This window comes from Diadema antillarum, unplaced genomic scaffold, assembly GCF_040938485.1.
Source record: "Diadema antillarum isolate AM-2024a unplaced genomic scaffold, OU_Dant_1.0 scf00000107, whole genome shotgun sequence".
In the NCBI taxonomy this organism is placed as follows: Eukaryota; Metazoa; Echinodermata; class Echinoidea; order Diadematoida; family Diadematidae; genus Diadema; species Diadema antillarum.
In genome coordinates, this window is record NW_027270996.1 from 1132354 (window position 1) to 1147600 (window position 15247).

The 15247-nt window shown below is 38.8% G+C and overlaps 1 protein-coding gene across 1 annotated transcript in view; it reads right to left on the reverse strand.

Annotated features, from left to right (window-relative positions):
- Positions 1 to 2199: 2199 nt before the first annotated feature.
- The window catches only part of LOC139719187 (trafficking protein particle complex subunit 5-like), a 95101-nt gene continuing 82053 nt past the window's right edge, over positions 2200 to 15247 (reverse strand). The window contains exons 6-7 of the mRNA XM_071630619.1: positions 12010 to 12074; positions 2200 to 2515 (exon numbers count right to left, since the gene is read on the reverse strand). Of these exons, the coding sequence (XP_071486720.1) occupies positions 2417 to 2515; positions 12010 to 12074 (164 nt within the window). The 3' untranslated portion in view covers positions 2200 to 2416. The remainder of the gene's footprint in view (positions 2516 to 12009; positions 12075 to 15247) is intronic.

The following is a 15247-nucleotide window of genomic DNA, read 5'->3' on the forward strand; positions in this document are numbered from 1 at the left end:
TTCCTAAACAAGATAACCATTACAATGATATTTGCCTTCTAGATGCGAAGAACACATCTCCAATGTTTTCGCAACTTGTGTTTAGAGATACAAGTTTTTATTGCACTTACATGCACTACAAGACAGATATTGCCCAACTGCCAAGTTAATATCACACTTTTCTAAAACATGATTTGTGTGATTAATATACCAAACATTTCAAAGACTATTACTACATTGCCAGAAGTGAGATTTTCTCATATTTACCCGCATAAAACATTCAAAACTGAACAATCTTTAGCGAGACAATTAGCATAAAGCTTTAAGTTCAACTTTTCAAGTTTAACTTTCCGACATTTGAACAGCAGCCATCATAAAACATTCAAAACTGAATTTTCTTTCTGTGAGACATTTAGTATTAAGCTTCAAGTTCTAGCCTATGATCAATATCAATGTAAAGATTTTGTTTGTTTGTTGTTGTGACTGCTACTGACCATATCTAGGGTAAGTTCATCAATTCATGTGCCTCGTGAGGTTTCCAGGGTTGCCAAAATTTACACATCATGGTCCGGAAGGTCCCACAGAGGAATCTGGGAGATACTCGCATGTTTCATGTGCCTCAATAACTTTAAAGTGAGAGTAGCATTCCAAAGAACCAGGAAGGCTATAATATTCCCTTGTGAGGACCTGAATGGGTATTGAATTCTTAATGGAGCCTCACACAGAACCATGGCAACTTGGCAACCTCGGCGCTCATCACCTTCTTGGCTTTCTTCACAGTTCGATATTTGATGACTAATATCTAATAGGACCCTGTGCCTATGGGAGGGGAAGTTATGTCTCAAAAACTTATATGATATTGGCTGGTCTTGATGGGGACACCAAAATGCATTGCCTTTTCCAAGACAAAAGATGGAACAAAAACTCCTGAAATATCATGGATCCAGCAAAGGCAATACAATTCTGTTGTTCTTTCTAGCTGATAGTAGCAATATTCTTTATATGTATTGAGTTATGATCACTGAATATTAGAATTTTATCATATTTTTCATTCTTCAGTTACATATTTTGATACATCATGCATTATGACAGTGATTTTTTATGCAAGCATTGTCAATACAGAGACATGTTTACAACTTTACCTTCAAAACATAGTAAGCATATATTCACATCCTTCATACAAAATATTTCTTTTCATTAGATGACTACATTGTATATCCATACCAACACAAGTGATACAAGCTTTCACACTAGGAAGTACAATTCATGACAGTAAACAAACAAGTAAGCAAACAAACAAACCGATGTTCCTCTTTGATGTATCTAATTATAAGAGATGGAAAAGGCAAAAAAAGAGAGAAAAAAAAATCATATACAACTTGATCACCAGATAATCTGCATGACACATTCAGAGACTTTGCAATGGACAGAGTTATTTCACGGCTGGAACAAATCACAATTCTAACCATAACTGGGCCCTGTTCACTTCTCCATCCGAGTTGCTTTCCTGCCTCTTTTACTCTCTGTCCACAGCCACGAAATGATCGCGACATCTCTCAATCTCAATTTTCCTTTAAGACCTACACCTACTTCTGGCAGACTTGTAAAACTGACATTGGCCTTGATCAACAAGAAGCACCAATAAAAGAACATCTACAGTCACAGATGCCCCTTGAATTGAATCATCCTTATTTTGACCCTTTTTTTTTTTAAAACAAAGGAAATAAGTTGATGAAGGATTGTACAGGCACAATATGCCTTGGCCATTCATCAGTGTGAGGTCCATGTTGGATACAAGCACAGTAAAATGCACAAACTTTGTTTTCTGTCTTAAAGGCGGAGTAGCGATGGATTATTAGCATCCATGGTTGGAGGAGTCTCTTGGTTTTGCCTTAAAACATAACCCATTCCAACTCCAAACTCCAAAGCAGATGATGATGATGCGTTGTCATGGGTTACGAACAGGTGAGGAGGAAAATGCTGGATGACACTGCTTGTGAAGTTTTCCTGGATACCAATGATCCTCTCCCATCAAGGATGATGTGTTGTCATGGGAACTGGGGGAGAAAATGCTGGATGACACTGCTTATGAAGTTCTCCCGGGTACCGATGATGCTCTCACCGTCACAGATGACGCGTTGTCATGGGTAACGGGTGAGGAGAAAAACACTGGATGACAAAGCTCATGAAGCTCTCCCGAATTCCAACGATGCTCTCACCACTACGGATGAAGATTGGTTAGAGAAGCCGAACACTGCCAGGAGAGGAGATGCTCCCCAACATTGATGATGCGTTGACATGGATGGATGATGCCAGTGATGTTGCGGGGATGGTGCTGGTGATGATGCGGAAAAGGTGCTTGTGATGTTGCGGTCATGGTCAAGATCTGCTATTACTAAAGATGAACTACTTGAGATACTACCAGATGGGTGTCGGGTTATCGCTGCTCCAGCGATTTGTCTCGCGCGATGACAGAGTCGTCAAATTTGATCATGTACGTCGTGCCCTTGTGCCAGTGGGCAGTAACTTTGGCCGGCTGCATATTGGGAGACAAAGAGGATCAGGGAGCAACATGAAAACTCAAATTAATTAATTGTCACAGTTTCTCTTCATATCATGAGATCAATTCAAAATCAACAACCTTTGGGGTAGTAACAATATTATTCTCTGCAAGCTTTAACACCTTCAAAGATATGACATGTAAAAAATGGCTAAAGATACTTCATTCATCCTTTGCAAAATTTAAGCGCAATCTGCCTTCTGTGTTAGTACAGGTGGGAAAAGATCATTCAATCAATGGTCGACATTTCATCTTATAAAATAGCTTGGTGGTGCACGTATCTAAGGCTGCGTTTATCTAAAAACTTTCTGAGGCAGAATCACGATCCTAAACGCGTTTGAGGCATTTTTACGTGTTTTCAAACGTGTTTAGAAATGCCGTTTTGAAACGCCTTTCACAGGGCATTTTGAAACACGTTTGAGACCACGATCGCCGTTCTGTGAGTAGAAAACGCAATGCCGTTTTGAAATGCGTTTATATCTCAAGGTCAAATCCCAGCTGTTTCCGATTGTGTTTTCTACCCATTATTTGTGTGTGACTGAGGAGGCACGTTTGGTGGTACACAGTTGACCTTTATTTCCCGGGTCAAACGGTGCAAAGCAGCTGCGCAGTGACACCACTCGAATCGCGACTGTATGATGGTTAGATAAACACGGCTCCCCGAGAATCGCGTTTCAAACCATGTTTGCAAACACCGTTCCAAACACGTTTTGAAATGTGATTCTCTCTCTCAAGTTAGATAAATGCAGCCTAAATAACAAGCAAAGATCCAGTTCACTTATTTTAAAGAAAACAGGCTACACTTTAAATGATTAACAAGGAAGATTCTTGTCCATTCTCAATCATCTGTGGAAGTGAAATTGAAATGTGATAATGAAGACTTGTTGAACACTGCAGACATTGAAATGAGCCCGCACAGCTTCCGATCTGTGGGATAACTAAAACCATTACCAAAATAGTATATCAGTAGCTCAATTGATTAGATTTTAGTCTTTTTCCATCATTTCCTTGTCCAAACCTCATGAGTACATTATGTTATTTATCATTGTCTTCTTCCATGCAACAAAATCAAAACTTTCTATATTTTATTTTTTCCTTTAGGCCTATTTCAAAAACTATGCTCTGCCCATTTAAGACTTCATGTATGCATATTTGGACAGAAATGCAGTGTCTTTAAAAACCTTAAAAGAATTTAAAAAAAAGATAAAATGTATTAATTTCTATCAATACATGATACTTTGTTAGTTTAATGTTTGTGGGGCCACACACTAAATATTTATCAGTCTGTGTAAGTGTGAATATTTTGCTAATGGGCAACCTGGGGAATAACTGGAAAGAAAAAGAACAAATAAACTTCTGAGCTACAAAAAGAATAAGAAGTGTGGGAGACACGTCCCCTAAACGTCCCCATCCGGCCCCCAATCAGAATGGTCTGACAGCTAGTGGGGTGAAATGTATGTAAACTACACCCACGAGAATGAGTTTTATCAAAATATTGTCTCTTTATACCTCTTTGCCAATATTCTATTTATTTGTGTTGTTTTTTACACTGATATCGAAAAACACAAGAAACATACAAACTATTATCAAATAAAAAGGGGGAATCCCCCCCCCCCCCCCCCCCCCCAAGGAACACCCAAACATAAGTACCTACAATGTGCAATTAAGAAGTCACACACTGACCCATATCACACTGTTAGCCCACCCTGGGTCGTGAAACTGTTGGGAATACAATGTATTCAGCTCAAGTGTGGCATGCCAAATGACCTGATCATTGACAGAGATACAACTCCAGAGGGAGCTATAGTGGCTAGACAGACTCTTTTTTTCCTCCCTCTTTCTATCTCTTGTTGACTGACTCCAACATCACACACATCACATCCAATAAACCTCAGTGCAATGTTTAGCTTTGTTTATTTTCTCTTTATTTTCTATTTTCTGGATGAATCAACCCCAAAGAGAAAAATTGATTTTGTGGAGAGTAGGTGAACACAAACCAACAGGTCACACAACATGTGAGGGAAATCACACCAAGTGTATCATTATGACAAGATTTATGATTTTTGATTTAACAGTTTTTGAAACAAAGCTCAAGATAAGAAATTCACGTCAGGTTTCAAAAAGCCTCGAGGCTGCGCCTCTCGGTCTCGCGATCACCTGTTCTCTCGCAGTTAGTCTCTTTTTCAGTCACAAGGCCTTGCCAAAAGGCTATGATTGCGCTGGAGCACGGGGACAGTCAACATAGCCGTGTGGACGATCAGATGTAAAAAATATAAGATTTTTGGTGACTGTCACTTTGACACAGGGTCCCCTGTGAATGCGGGGCCTGTTGATATAACTCCATGAAAACACAACAGGTTATACGAACAAGCAAACAAACAAACATAATATGAACATAATATAAACTATTACTATCATCTTTAGCAAGGGGGGTACAGTGCGGTATAAACAGGTGTTAAAACCCTGTAAACCCTGGGCCCTGTAACACCAGCTTGAATACAGATCTCCCATGCAGAACGACCTGGTCATACTGACTGCACTTATGAAATGAAATTTAGTCTGGCTGCCTTATCAAAGTGACAGGTTGTCTCCATGCACAGCTAACCAGAAACAGTGTATCTATTTGTTTGTTTGTTCATTTGTTCAAAAATACACGGCATCAACCCATAGCCTCTTCATTTCTTTCAATTCCTCAATGATGTATGATATGACGAACTGGACTTTTGGTTGACAAAAGGTTAAGTAAACATGCAAGCGTCAGCAAAAGAAGTCGGGTATGACGATGCCAAAATGCAATTCAGGTATCCTCTTCATTTCTTTTCTTTCAATATTTACTTGTTCACTGTCCTGTGTTGATATGTTGGTTTCATTTATCTATCAACTTGTTAATCCCTGCATCTGTCTAAACTTGTTTCTTTTTTTTTTAGATCAAGCTATTCATTCATCTATTAGTCCATTTCTTTCAATCTTGTTCACTGTTTCAGAGAATTACACGCAAGTGCAGACAAGTTATCCATGGTCGAACGCGTTGACCCTGCCAGAATTCAAATACGGAGGATACGCAGCATTGCAAATGATGCACTGATGAGATACATATTTCATTTCACTGCAGATTAGACAGCACATAAACTGATGAAAAACCGAAAACAAGGTTTAAGTTATCAAGAGGAGTGTATACGTATATGTATAGGTGTATGTGTTGTGCATTATGTTTCCATGTTGTGAGTGATATTTGTGTGTGGAAAAAAAAAACAACTACAACAGATCTCAGCAGAATCATATGGGCACACTTTGGCAAACCTAATGAAAAACCACCTTCACATTTGCAGCTCAAAAGCGAAACATACTTGGGACATACACACTGTAACAATTTTTCCTGATCCTCGATACAGTGTCAACGGCCCTCAGTGAGGCTCTCTTGTCTGCACGTATCCCATTTCCCAATAAACCATCCCCACCCCCCAACACATTCACCAGCTACCTATCCCTCCAATTTTGCGCCCAAAACACTAAATTTGCATTTAAAAATTCACAGAATTGACCTAAAATTGAACTCTTTCTTGCAAAAGAAAAGAAAAAAAAAACCAGCCACAATACGATACAGAATATTTCTTCATCTTTTCCCTCCCTAATAACCAATTGTGGCAATATGTTTTGACAGAAGAAAATGAAAGTCCCCACTGGCCGCCATCGTGTCCACACATGACCTTTTTCAAACAAGCACTGGTGGCTGCAGGGAACACTGGAAAGAAAATGTACGCTTTGATGATATTATTCCGCTGGGAGCTAGTGCCAACTTCCCGATCCTTCTGTGGAGATGATCATCTCTCAGATCCAGGCCCAAGACCCAAGATGCCACTTCCCATCCCCCTCCCCCTCCCCCAAGTTCTGCAAGCCTAGTAGATGAAAGTGCCAGTAATTGCAGCCACAGTTTTTTTTTTATTACTCTTTTCTTTTTCCCTAAACCTCCTGAATTTTTACTCTAGTAATTACAAAATAGCACCATTTCCATGTCACAAGCGTAAGACCTGTAAATAAAATGGACCAGCCCGAGCCCAATCATTATTTCAAATCAAAGATATGAAATGAATCTGGAATAAAGATCACTATAGAAAATAGGCCACACAAGCCTGCTAAAAACTGATTAAATGTGGTTGGTGAGGGTGAATCCCTCTACAAAATATACCTTATTTGGAGGCTAGACATGCTTTTTTTTTTAATGTAAGGGTACTTATACTCCATTTGTTTCAGCACAAATCCAGAAAACATCTGAACTGCCAACTTTCTTTAGGGACCTCTGAGCAGCACTTGAGCAGAAAATCTCCTTGAAAATTTCAGGACAGGAGTAGAATAAGTTGGTCCACTTAAATATGAAACATGAAAGACACTGAATCTTTTGTGTATATGTTATATAATGTTTTATTTCTTTTTAAAGATTGTTAACAAATGTGTCTATGGAGAACGATTTACAAGTGTGACACCTATACAGGCTGACTGGGTTGGCTTGCTTGAAGAGCGCCACCTAGTGTTCACTTATTTAGAGCATATTCAACAAGTCCTCTTCATTTAAAAAAATGCATCGCACACTGTGACTGAGCATCAGCATCCAACCAGGGAGGTGGAAGAGAGACATCTCTCCATCTCTTCAACCTCCCTGATCCAACTAAAACTACAGCCCAACACAAAAATGTGGACAAGCAGCGTGTACAGTACAGAAACATGCCTACTGAGCCGACAGTGGTGCATGCAATGAGGCTGTCTGAAAGAAAGTAGCTAGCAATGTGTCACTGTCATTTTTCCCCCATTCATTCACAATCTGCTACATGAAGCACATTACAGATATGGAATCCATGCAAAAACTAATTGGGGGAGGGGGGGGGGAGGAGGTGGGGGGGAAGGGGGTCAGAACTGCTAAAGAACTTACCCTAGTCATTCCAAAAGACACACAAAAGGGTTGTAAATTGTTCCTTTTTGTACATCTTCCCCCCCCCCCAAAAAAAAAATAAATAAAGAATAAAAACAACTTTAGAATCTATTGCCCCCCTCAATAGCAAATAAGTCATCCAATTTATTGTTAAGGCATTTAGAATTCTCTTCATTTCAGTAATGCTATATTACAGTTTACACTGTTATTTTTGTCTACTTGTTTATGTTGATGTAAATTCATAATGCTCGATATATTGTTGTTTAAAAAAAGCTCTTTTATACCCCCTGGAAAGGGCACTATACAAATGTCACAATGTATGTACGTAATCATGCCTTTAAAATGCACTTTTGAATGTGATATGATGTGACCTACAAGTGGTAGGACATAAAAATGAATCTTAATTATAGTATCCACTGCAAGTCTTTCATCATTTGGCTCAGATGAGTACTGTTCTGCCGTCTAAATCTTACCAAATTCCCATTAAAGTCGGACGATCCTAACCCCTAATGGTACTTTATTTTGTAAACTCCTCCGAATAAAGGAAATTTGTGTATGCAATGCCAGACTGCAGTGCTATATCCAAAAACGTGTGGGACAATGCTGCCACTGAGACATGTGTGTGTGTTTGTGTGTGTGTGTGTGTGTGTACGCATCATACACAAACATTGTGACCGTGAGCTGCGGTGATTGGAGGAGAGAGGCCGGAAGACCCGTGGCTCTTTTGGCTTCTCCTCATGCGCATGCGCAACGTGAGTGTGCTTCCATTCGGTAGCTCGCGTGGCTCGGACAGCCATTTTGGGTCACGTGATTTTGAGCCGCAGTGTGTGTTCGCTGACCCATTGAGCCAGCGCTATTCTCATTCGGTGTCACGACATTTGAACAGAATGGGGGGAGGCAGCGTGTTGCGCTCGTCTCCGTGCCACGCAAACCACTCGCCACGATTGTACGGCTTTAAAAGGAATAGCAAAAGAATTTTTTTTTCTTTGCAACACAATTTCCTTGTGAGACAAAAACCTATTTTCATCTCATCAAGTGTAATACTCAAGGTTATTCTCAATTTCAAGCCAAAATTTCGCCCATCCCGTAATTTCTTAAAGCATCTCTCATTTTTATTTGTGCTCCCAAAACATACAGTGTACTAGGCTCATAAACATGTGATCTTTTGTTGCCAACAAAAACGTGTCGTGCCAACTAAAAGGTTATACCCATTTTGGCAAGTTTGGGGTTATAAGGGAATAGAACTGTTCAACATCACTCTAGTTATGTAGTGATAAATCAATGTGGCTGGCTTATGGAGGGAAAAAAAGGAAGGTACAAAAAAAAAAAATCCATCATTTTTGGATGGCCATATCTCTGGGTGCGATCATTTTCAGATCCACGGACAGTGTGCCATAAATTCACGCTCGCTTTGGGAGAATGAGGGAGACATAACAGGGGGAGAGCAATGGAGCGAAACCCTGCTATGCGTTACGAAACTCTCATCACGTAACTCCAGAGTACACGCGTCCTCCGAGGTTCTCCCCTCAGCATCAACGAGGGAGTCGTTTTACGAGAACAACAGGGGGCAACATTTACTGCATTCCTGCATGGTCTCCAGACGCGACGACCCAACATTTGTCATAATTTTTGTTTTTTAAATCCCGTGAAGGATTATTCCTTTTGTTTTCATTTTCTTTTGATTTTCAAGGAAAGGGGGTCATAAGAATTAGAACATGCAACAGCGACTATTATCTCCATTAAATGCAAAACATTACCACATTAATGTGGAACTTTTAAATTGGTCTCTTGAGCTAAAGAGCTCAAGGTGAGGTGTCATGTGGGGTGTGTTGGGATTTAATAAAATGCTGCATGAAGTCGAAAAAAGAAATGACGGATGGGAAAAGGAAAAAAGAATAACACCTGAAAAAAACAACAACAAAAGCCCAACCTAAGATAGAGGACACAACGATTACATCACACTTGCATTAAGAGACAAACAGAGGCTGATTAGCCCATTGAAGGCGAGTGTTGAGCATTGAGCATACTCGCGCAGGTGTCTATGGGGAATGCATGTGGTCAGCAAAATCACTAAACAGGTTAATTTGTCTGAAATCATTGTCAGAAGCATGAAATTGATTCCACGCTTCAGCAGGCAAGGACTGACAGAGCGAGAAATCAATCTTGAGGTGTCAGTGGGTTAAAGGAAAATGAAACCCAAAAATATATTTACACTGAGGGAATGTAGCAATATTTACCCGTTAACGACGAGCTGATTTTGCTACAACAGGCATTTCCCATAGACATCTGCCCGAGTATACTCAGGACTAGTCTTCAACGGCTTAATTAGTACAACACATCAGTCAAGTTTGAGGAAATCGAACAATCCCCTGAAAAATTGTGAATTTTCAAAGTTTCAGTGTAACCACTGCTGGCTGAGAAGACTACAACATTTCGTGACATCATACAAGGACAACGATTTAAAGAAAATAGTAATGTAAAGAAAATCTAACTTATTTCCACTTTTCTAGCACAATAAAAGAGCACTTGAATGACCTCTTTCAGAAAGTAGGGGGAATAATATCACCCTCGACATATGTCTGTCCCAAGTTGAGGGAATGTGCACTTAAAAATGAAATTTTGTGGAAATCTCTTTTGCTTTATATCATCGTCTTGCAGTGATGTCATGAACTGTAGTAGTCTTCTCATTAAGCAATGGCTACAATGAAATTTTAAAAATTCATACTTTAAAAAAAAAAACAGATTGCTGATTTTCTTAACCGATGTATTCTACTAATATTGCTGCATTCACTCAATCCAAATTTATATGGTTTCTTGTCCCTTTAAAGTCAACTTTACCACAAGTGGCATCAATTACTTAACATCTGTAGCTCAGCAATGCAACATTCCATTATTCTCTCCATTTGCGACCAAACTCACATGACCCCCATTCAAAGGCAGTGGTGTGGGCAGGAGAATGCTTGGCTATATTAATGGATATTTGTGGTTCCACTTCAACAGTTCATGTCACATGGAATTTGCAGTCACATGACAATACTGGTCACATGATATGAATGACAAGTCAGGTGACAGACATGTGGGTATGGGAATCACTTGATTAAACCTGATACAATAGCCAAAACCTTTATGGAGTTTTATGCACAATCATAATTGCAGAACAGCTGGCGAAGGCTTAAGAGTTTTGGGAATCACTAAAACAGATATTTGAAAAGTTTACTTTTTCTTGCGGTCATAGAAAAGGAAAAAAAAAATGCACAACATTCATGCAAGAAGGTCTGAACAAAGAAACTGAAGCAAAACCAATATTTTTGCAATCTAGTTTAATGAATGATCTTATAATAATGATTTGAACTGAAAATATAATCACACAATGACATCAGACTCTACAGGTATTTTCACGAACACAACAACTATCTAACAAAACAGGACGGACTTGAAATTTTAGCCATAATGACTACATTTGCTTCAGTTTAAATCATCCGTTTTTATTTCTCCTAAACAAAACCCTATTGAAAAACTATGCTGTGTCTTCAAACCTCATTCTTGTACTTGATGGAATATAGTTATAAATGTGTGTAGTCATAAAAGAAAAAAAACAAGGAAAAGTAGAAATTACGCGGTGCATGATATATGTCCCCGCCGGAAGTAGCATTTAGTAGCAAAATGTACAATATAGGTCAAAAATCAAGGTCAAAGGTCAAAGGTCAAAATTCTGTGTACAAGTTTTGAAGCCCTCACCTAGTGCCATCACATAAAGCAAACGGAAGTGAAATCGGGTTAGAAATGGCGAAGGAGTAGCATTTTGTAGCAAAATGTACAATACAGGTCAAAAATCAAGGTCAAAGGTCAAAGAAGTCAAAGGTCAAAATTAAGTGAAGTTTTGAAGCCCTCACCTAGTGCCATCACATAAAGCAAACGGAATTGAAATCGGGTTAGAAATGGCGAAGGAGTAGCATTCTGTAGCAAAATGTACAATATAGGTCAAAAATCAAGGTCAAAGGTCAAAGAAGTCAAAGGTCAAAATTCTGTGTATGAATTTTGAAGCCCTCACCTAGTGCCATCACATAAAGCAAACGGAATCGAAATCGGGTTAGAAATGGCGAAGGAGTAGCATTTTGTAGCAAAATGTACAATAAAGGTCAAAAATCAAGGTCAAAGGTCAAAGAAGTCAAAGGTCAAAATTCTGTGTAGAAGTTTTGAAGCCCTCACCTAGTGCCATCACATAAAGCAAATGGAATCAAAATCGGGTTAGAAATGGCGAAGGAGTAGCATTTTGAAGCAAAATGTACAATATAGGTCAAAGGTCAAGGTCAAAGGTCACAACTGAAATTCTGTGTAGAAGTTTCAAAGCTCCCATCTAGTGCTATCATATAAAGCAAACAGAATCAAAATTGGCTCATAAATGACAGAGAAGTAGCAAATTGAACATTTTGATCACACACAGACGCACACACAGACGGATGGACGGACACACGGACATACACACGTACGGAGCCAGTTTCATAGTCTCAAAAGTAATAAAAATGCAACAAAAAATTATACTTACAAAGCTGCACCCATTCAGAATGGCTTCAATGATGCCAGCAGTGAAAGCTGCACAGTTTAAACTTCCTGCATAAAAAAAAAAAGATGGAAAGAGAGAGAGAGAGAATCTTTTAATGAACATTCTGAAATTTCGCAAATTGCCTCTGGCATTCAATGCATATAGTGTAGACAAGAAATTTTGCGTGATTTTCATTTTGTGAATCTTGGCTCTTGTGAAATTCACAAAATTATAATGCTCACAAACACTTCTGGTTTTACAGTTCCAATAGAACTTGTAGCCAAGCTGGCTGAGGTATTAGTCTATAAAGACACTAACGCAAACACAACAGCACACAGAGAACTTTATACACAAACAAAAAATAAACTGCAAATCAGATGAAAACAAAACAAAACAAAACACCATGACCAAGCACAAATTTGATCCCACACACCGTACAGACAGACAAACAAACAAACAAACAAACAAAAACACAGGAAGTGAGAAAATTATGTAAACCATATTCTAACAATGGCTACGTCAGAACTGGTTGGCACTAGTACATGGGGCGTGTTAAGGTTCTACCAGGTGTGTTGTTTATCTATTCCTAATTTAATTTGCTTGCCTTTGCGTGTGTGCACACGAGACAGGGAAATAATTGGGGTACTTACAGATAATTAAAAACAAAAACAAAAACATTATCACCTCTAATCCCAATCAACCGACAAATTTCCATGTGATGCACTTATCATTAGGCTTTGTGAGAGAATACATACTGAGTCAGCATTAGGAACATGTTTGCTCAGAAATGTGCACTTGCCAATTTCTGAAAAGCATATAACCATGATGTTGATAATATGATAATAACCATAATCCGTTCAGTCGTCAAAATTACTTTCTTATTTGAACCCTGCATGTAAAATATACATAATGGTATTCATATATTTCTTTAACCTCATGGTCTATCACATAGATGACATATATTTTACAATTTTCATTCATATTATTGTTTTCTGCTTGTTCATTAATAGGTAACTTTGTAATATTCACTTCCAGATAAATGTATTCATTGTATGTACGCTGTTGTAACTGTCTGAATACCATAAATATTTGTTGTAAGTTACTGATTCCTTTAAATTTAATTACTAAAAGTGCAGTGAACTTTACCTGCCGCCAGTGATGGAGTAGAAATTGACCCCCTTGGCACCAATGCCATATAAAAACGAATTATATCTTTTGCCCAAAAGTTGCCAGCAGTAAGTGACCGAGTTCATTAGCTTAAAGGTCAAATATCACTTTTGCTGATGTCACAAAATTTTGCATGGTTGAAGAATGATGTATCCCAGCGCTGTGTACGAAATCTTATGGTAATGCACCATAGCTCCCCCCCCCCCCAAAAAAAAAGAAAGAAAGAAAGAAAGAAAGAAAGAAAGAAAGAAACGAGAGAAATTGAAAACTAACAATGTATATCTCAAGAATATGGTGATACCCTTTTGTACTGAGAATGATGGTTGGATTGTTTTTTTTTTTGGTTTTTTTTTTTTTTTTGGGGGGGGGGGGGGGGGGTCCAAATGAATTCACTGGAAATCTTAAGTATTGTTTCCCCTTCCATTATAAATCAGGATGCAGTTTTATCATTCCAAGGAAAGATTTGAATTATCAACCTCTACAATATATCAGCGTATGAACGGAATCTAATTTTCAGGGTTGCAAAAGTAACTCACAAACTGTAAAAGTACAAGATACAATATGGCTGACAGCCTCTTCCACCTGCACCTTAAGACACAATAATGTATGTCCTTCTATATTCATGTTTTTAAAGTACTCTTTAAGTAATCTATGAAATCTCATGCATACTTTGATGAGAATGTTCTTGCTTTGTCATGATGATTTCATTTGAGCAAGCGAAGAACTAAAACAAACTTGAGTCTGAAACTGAAAGGTGTTTGTGAAAGTTTTCCCTTCCTTCGCTGCTGAGAATTTTTAAGAGTCATCGTAGAACCCACAGAAACTGTGTGGCTGGCCCAAAGATGATGGTACATACAATGTACACGTATGTAGTAGTCCAGGCTAGGCTCCTTAGAAAGTGCACCTAACCTTGTTTTTTTATATATACAATGTTTTTTGATGGTTTCTTGTCAATTCGAGGGTGCTGATTCCAAATCCGATTGATGCCACTCGCGTAACCTTGAGCATTTTCGGCAAAACGCAAAAATCCGAAATGGCCGCCAGATATGCTAATTTGGGCATGATAATCCCAGTTATGTCAATTTTATGACAAATTATTCCATCAAAGTTTTTTACATTTTTGTTCCTTGAGTAATTCTACTTGCACATGCAAGAAATTGACAAGAAACCATCAAAAAACAAAAACAAAAAACATTGTATATATCAAAAAACAAGGTTGGGTGCCTTCTAGCCTGGACTATAGTTTGTTCCAACAAAGGAACCTACACAATATGTGCAGGTGATAAACATCAGGGTGACATATCAGAGTGTTACTGTGGCCTTAACGTAAAGGGGGAAACCTTTTCTTTCATCTCACTTTCTTCTTTTGTTGGTCCCAGTCACATTACTTTGAGGCCTTTCCCCCTCTCCCTCCCCCCCCCCCAATCCATTGCCCCAGAGCCTGAAACCACAAAACCACACCGCAATATTATTTTGACAGCAGAATGCTCAATATTTTCAAATTCAGCTGCTACTTAGAAAGGAAAACACACTAGGTCCAAGGGGGCTTCTCACAGAATTATGCATGCCCCGGCCTGAACTTAGCCCCTTTGCCTTCGCATGCTTCACAATGTTGGCCAGAAGCAACCAGTAGAATACCAGGTAATTGTTTTGTCTCTAAAGATGGCAATGAAGATGTATAGAAATGGCAGTACACCAGAATTATCTCCATCATAAAGAGTATAATTATGTTTTTTGCGATCATTCTGACCATGGTTCATGAGATAAGAGGCTGCACATCTATGACCAAACCCATCTCGTTTTTGTTTTGGCTTGCTTGAAATGGTAATGAGAAAATTATTGGCAATGGACCGTTTCTGTCATTTATTACAAATTATGGATTTTTTTCCCCCTACAGACTAGTAATGAAGCATCTTATTTACCTGCTTCCCTCCCATTAAGTCCCATAGGCAGGAATTCACTTAGATGTTGCTAGGTAGGGCAAGCCTCTGGCAAGCTTTGTGGTTCTCATTAACCCGTTGAGGACGGGCTACTTTTACCACAACACGCATTTCCCACCTGACACCTGCCCGAG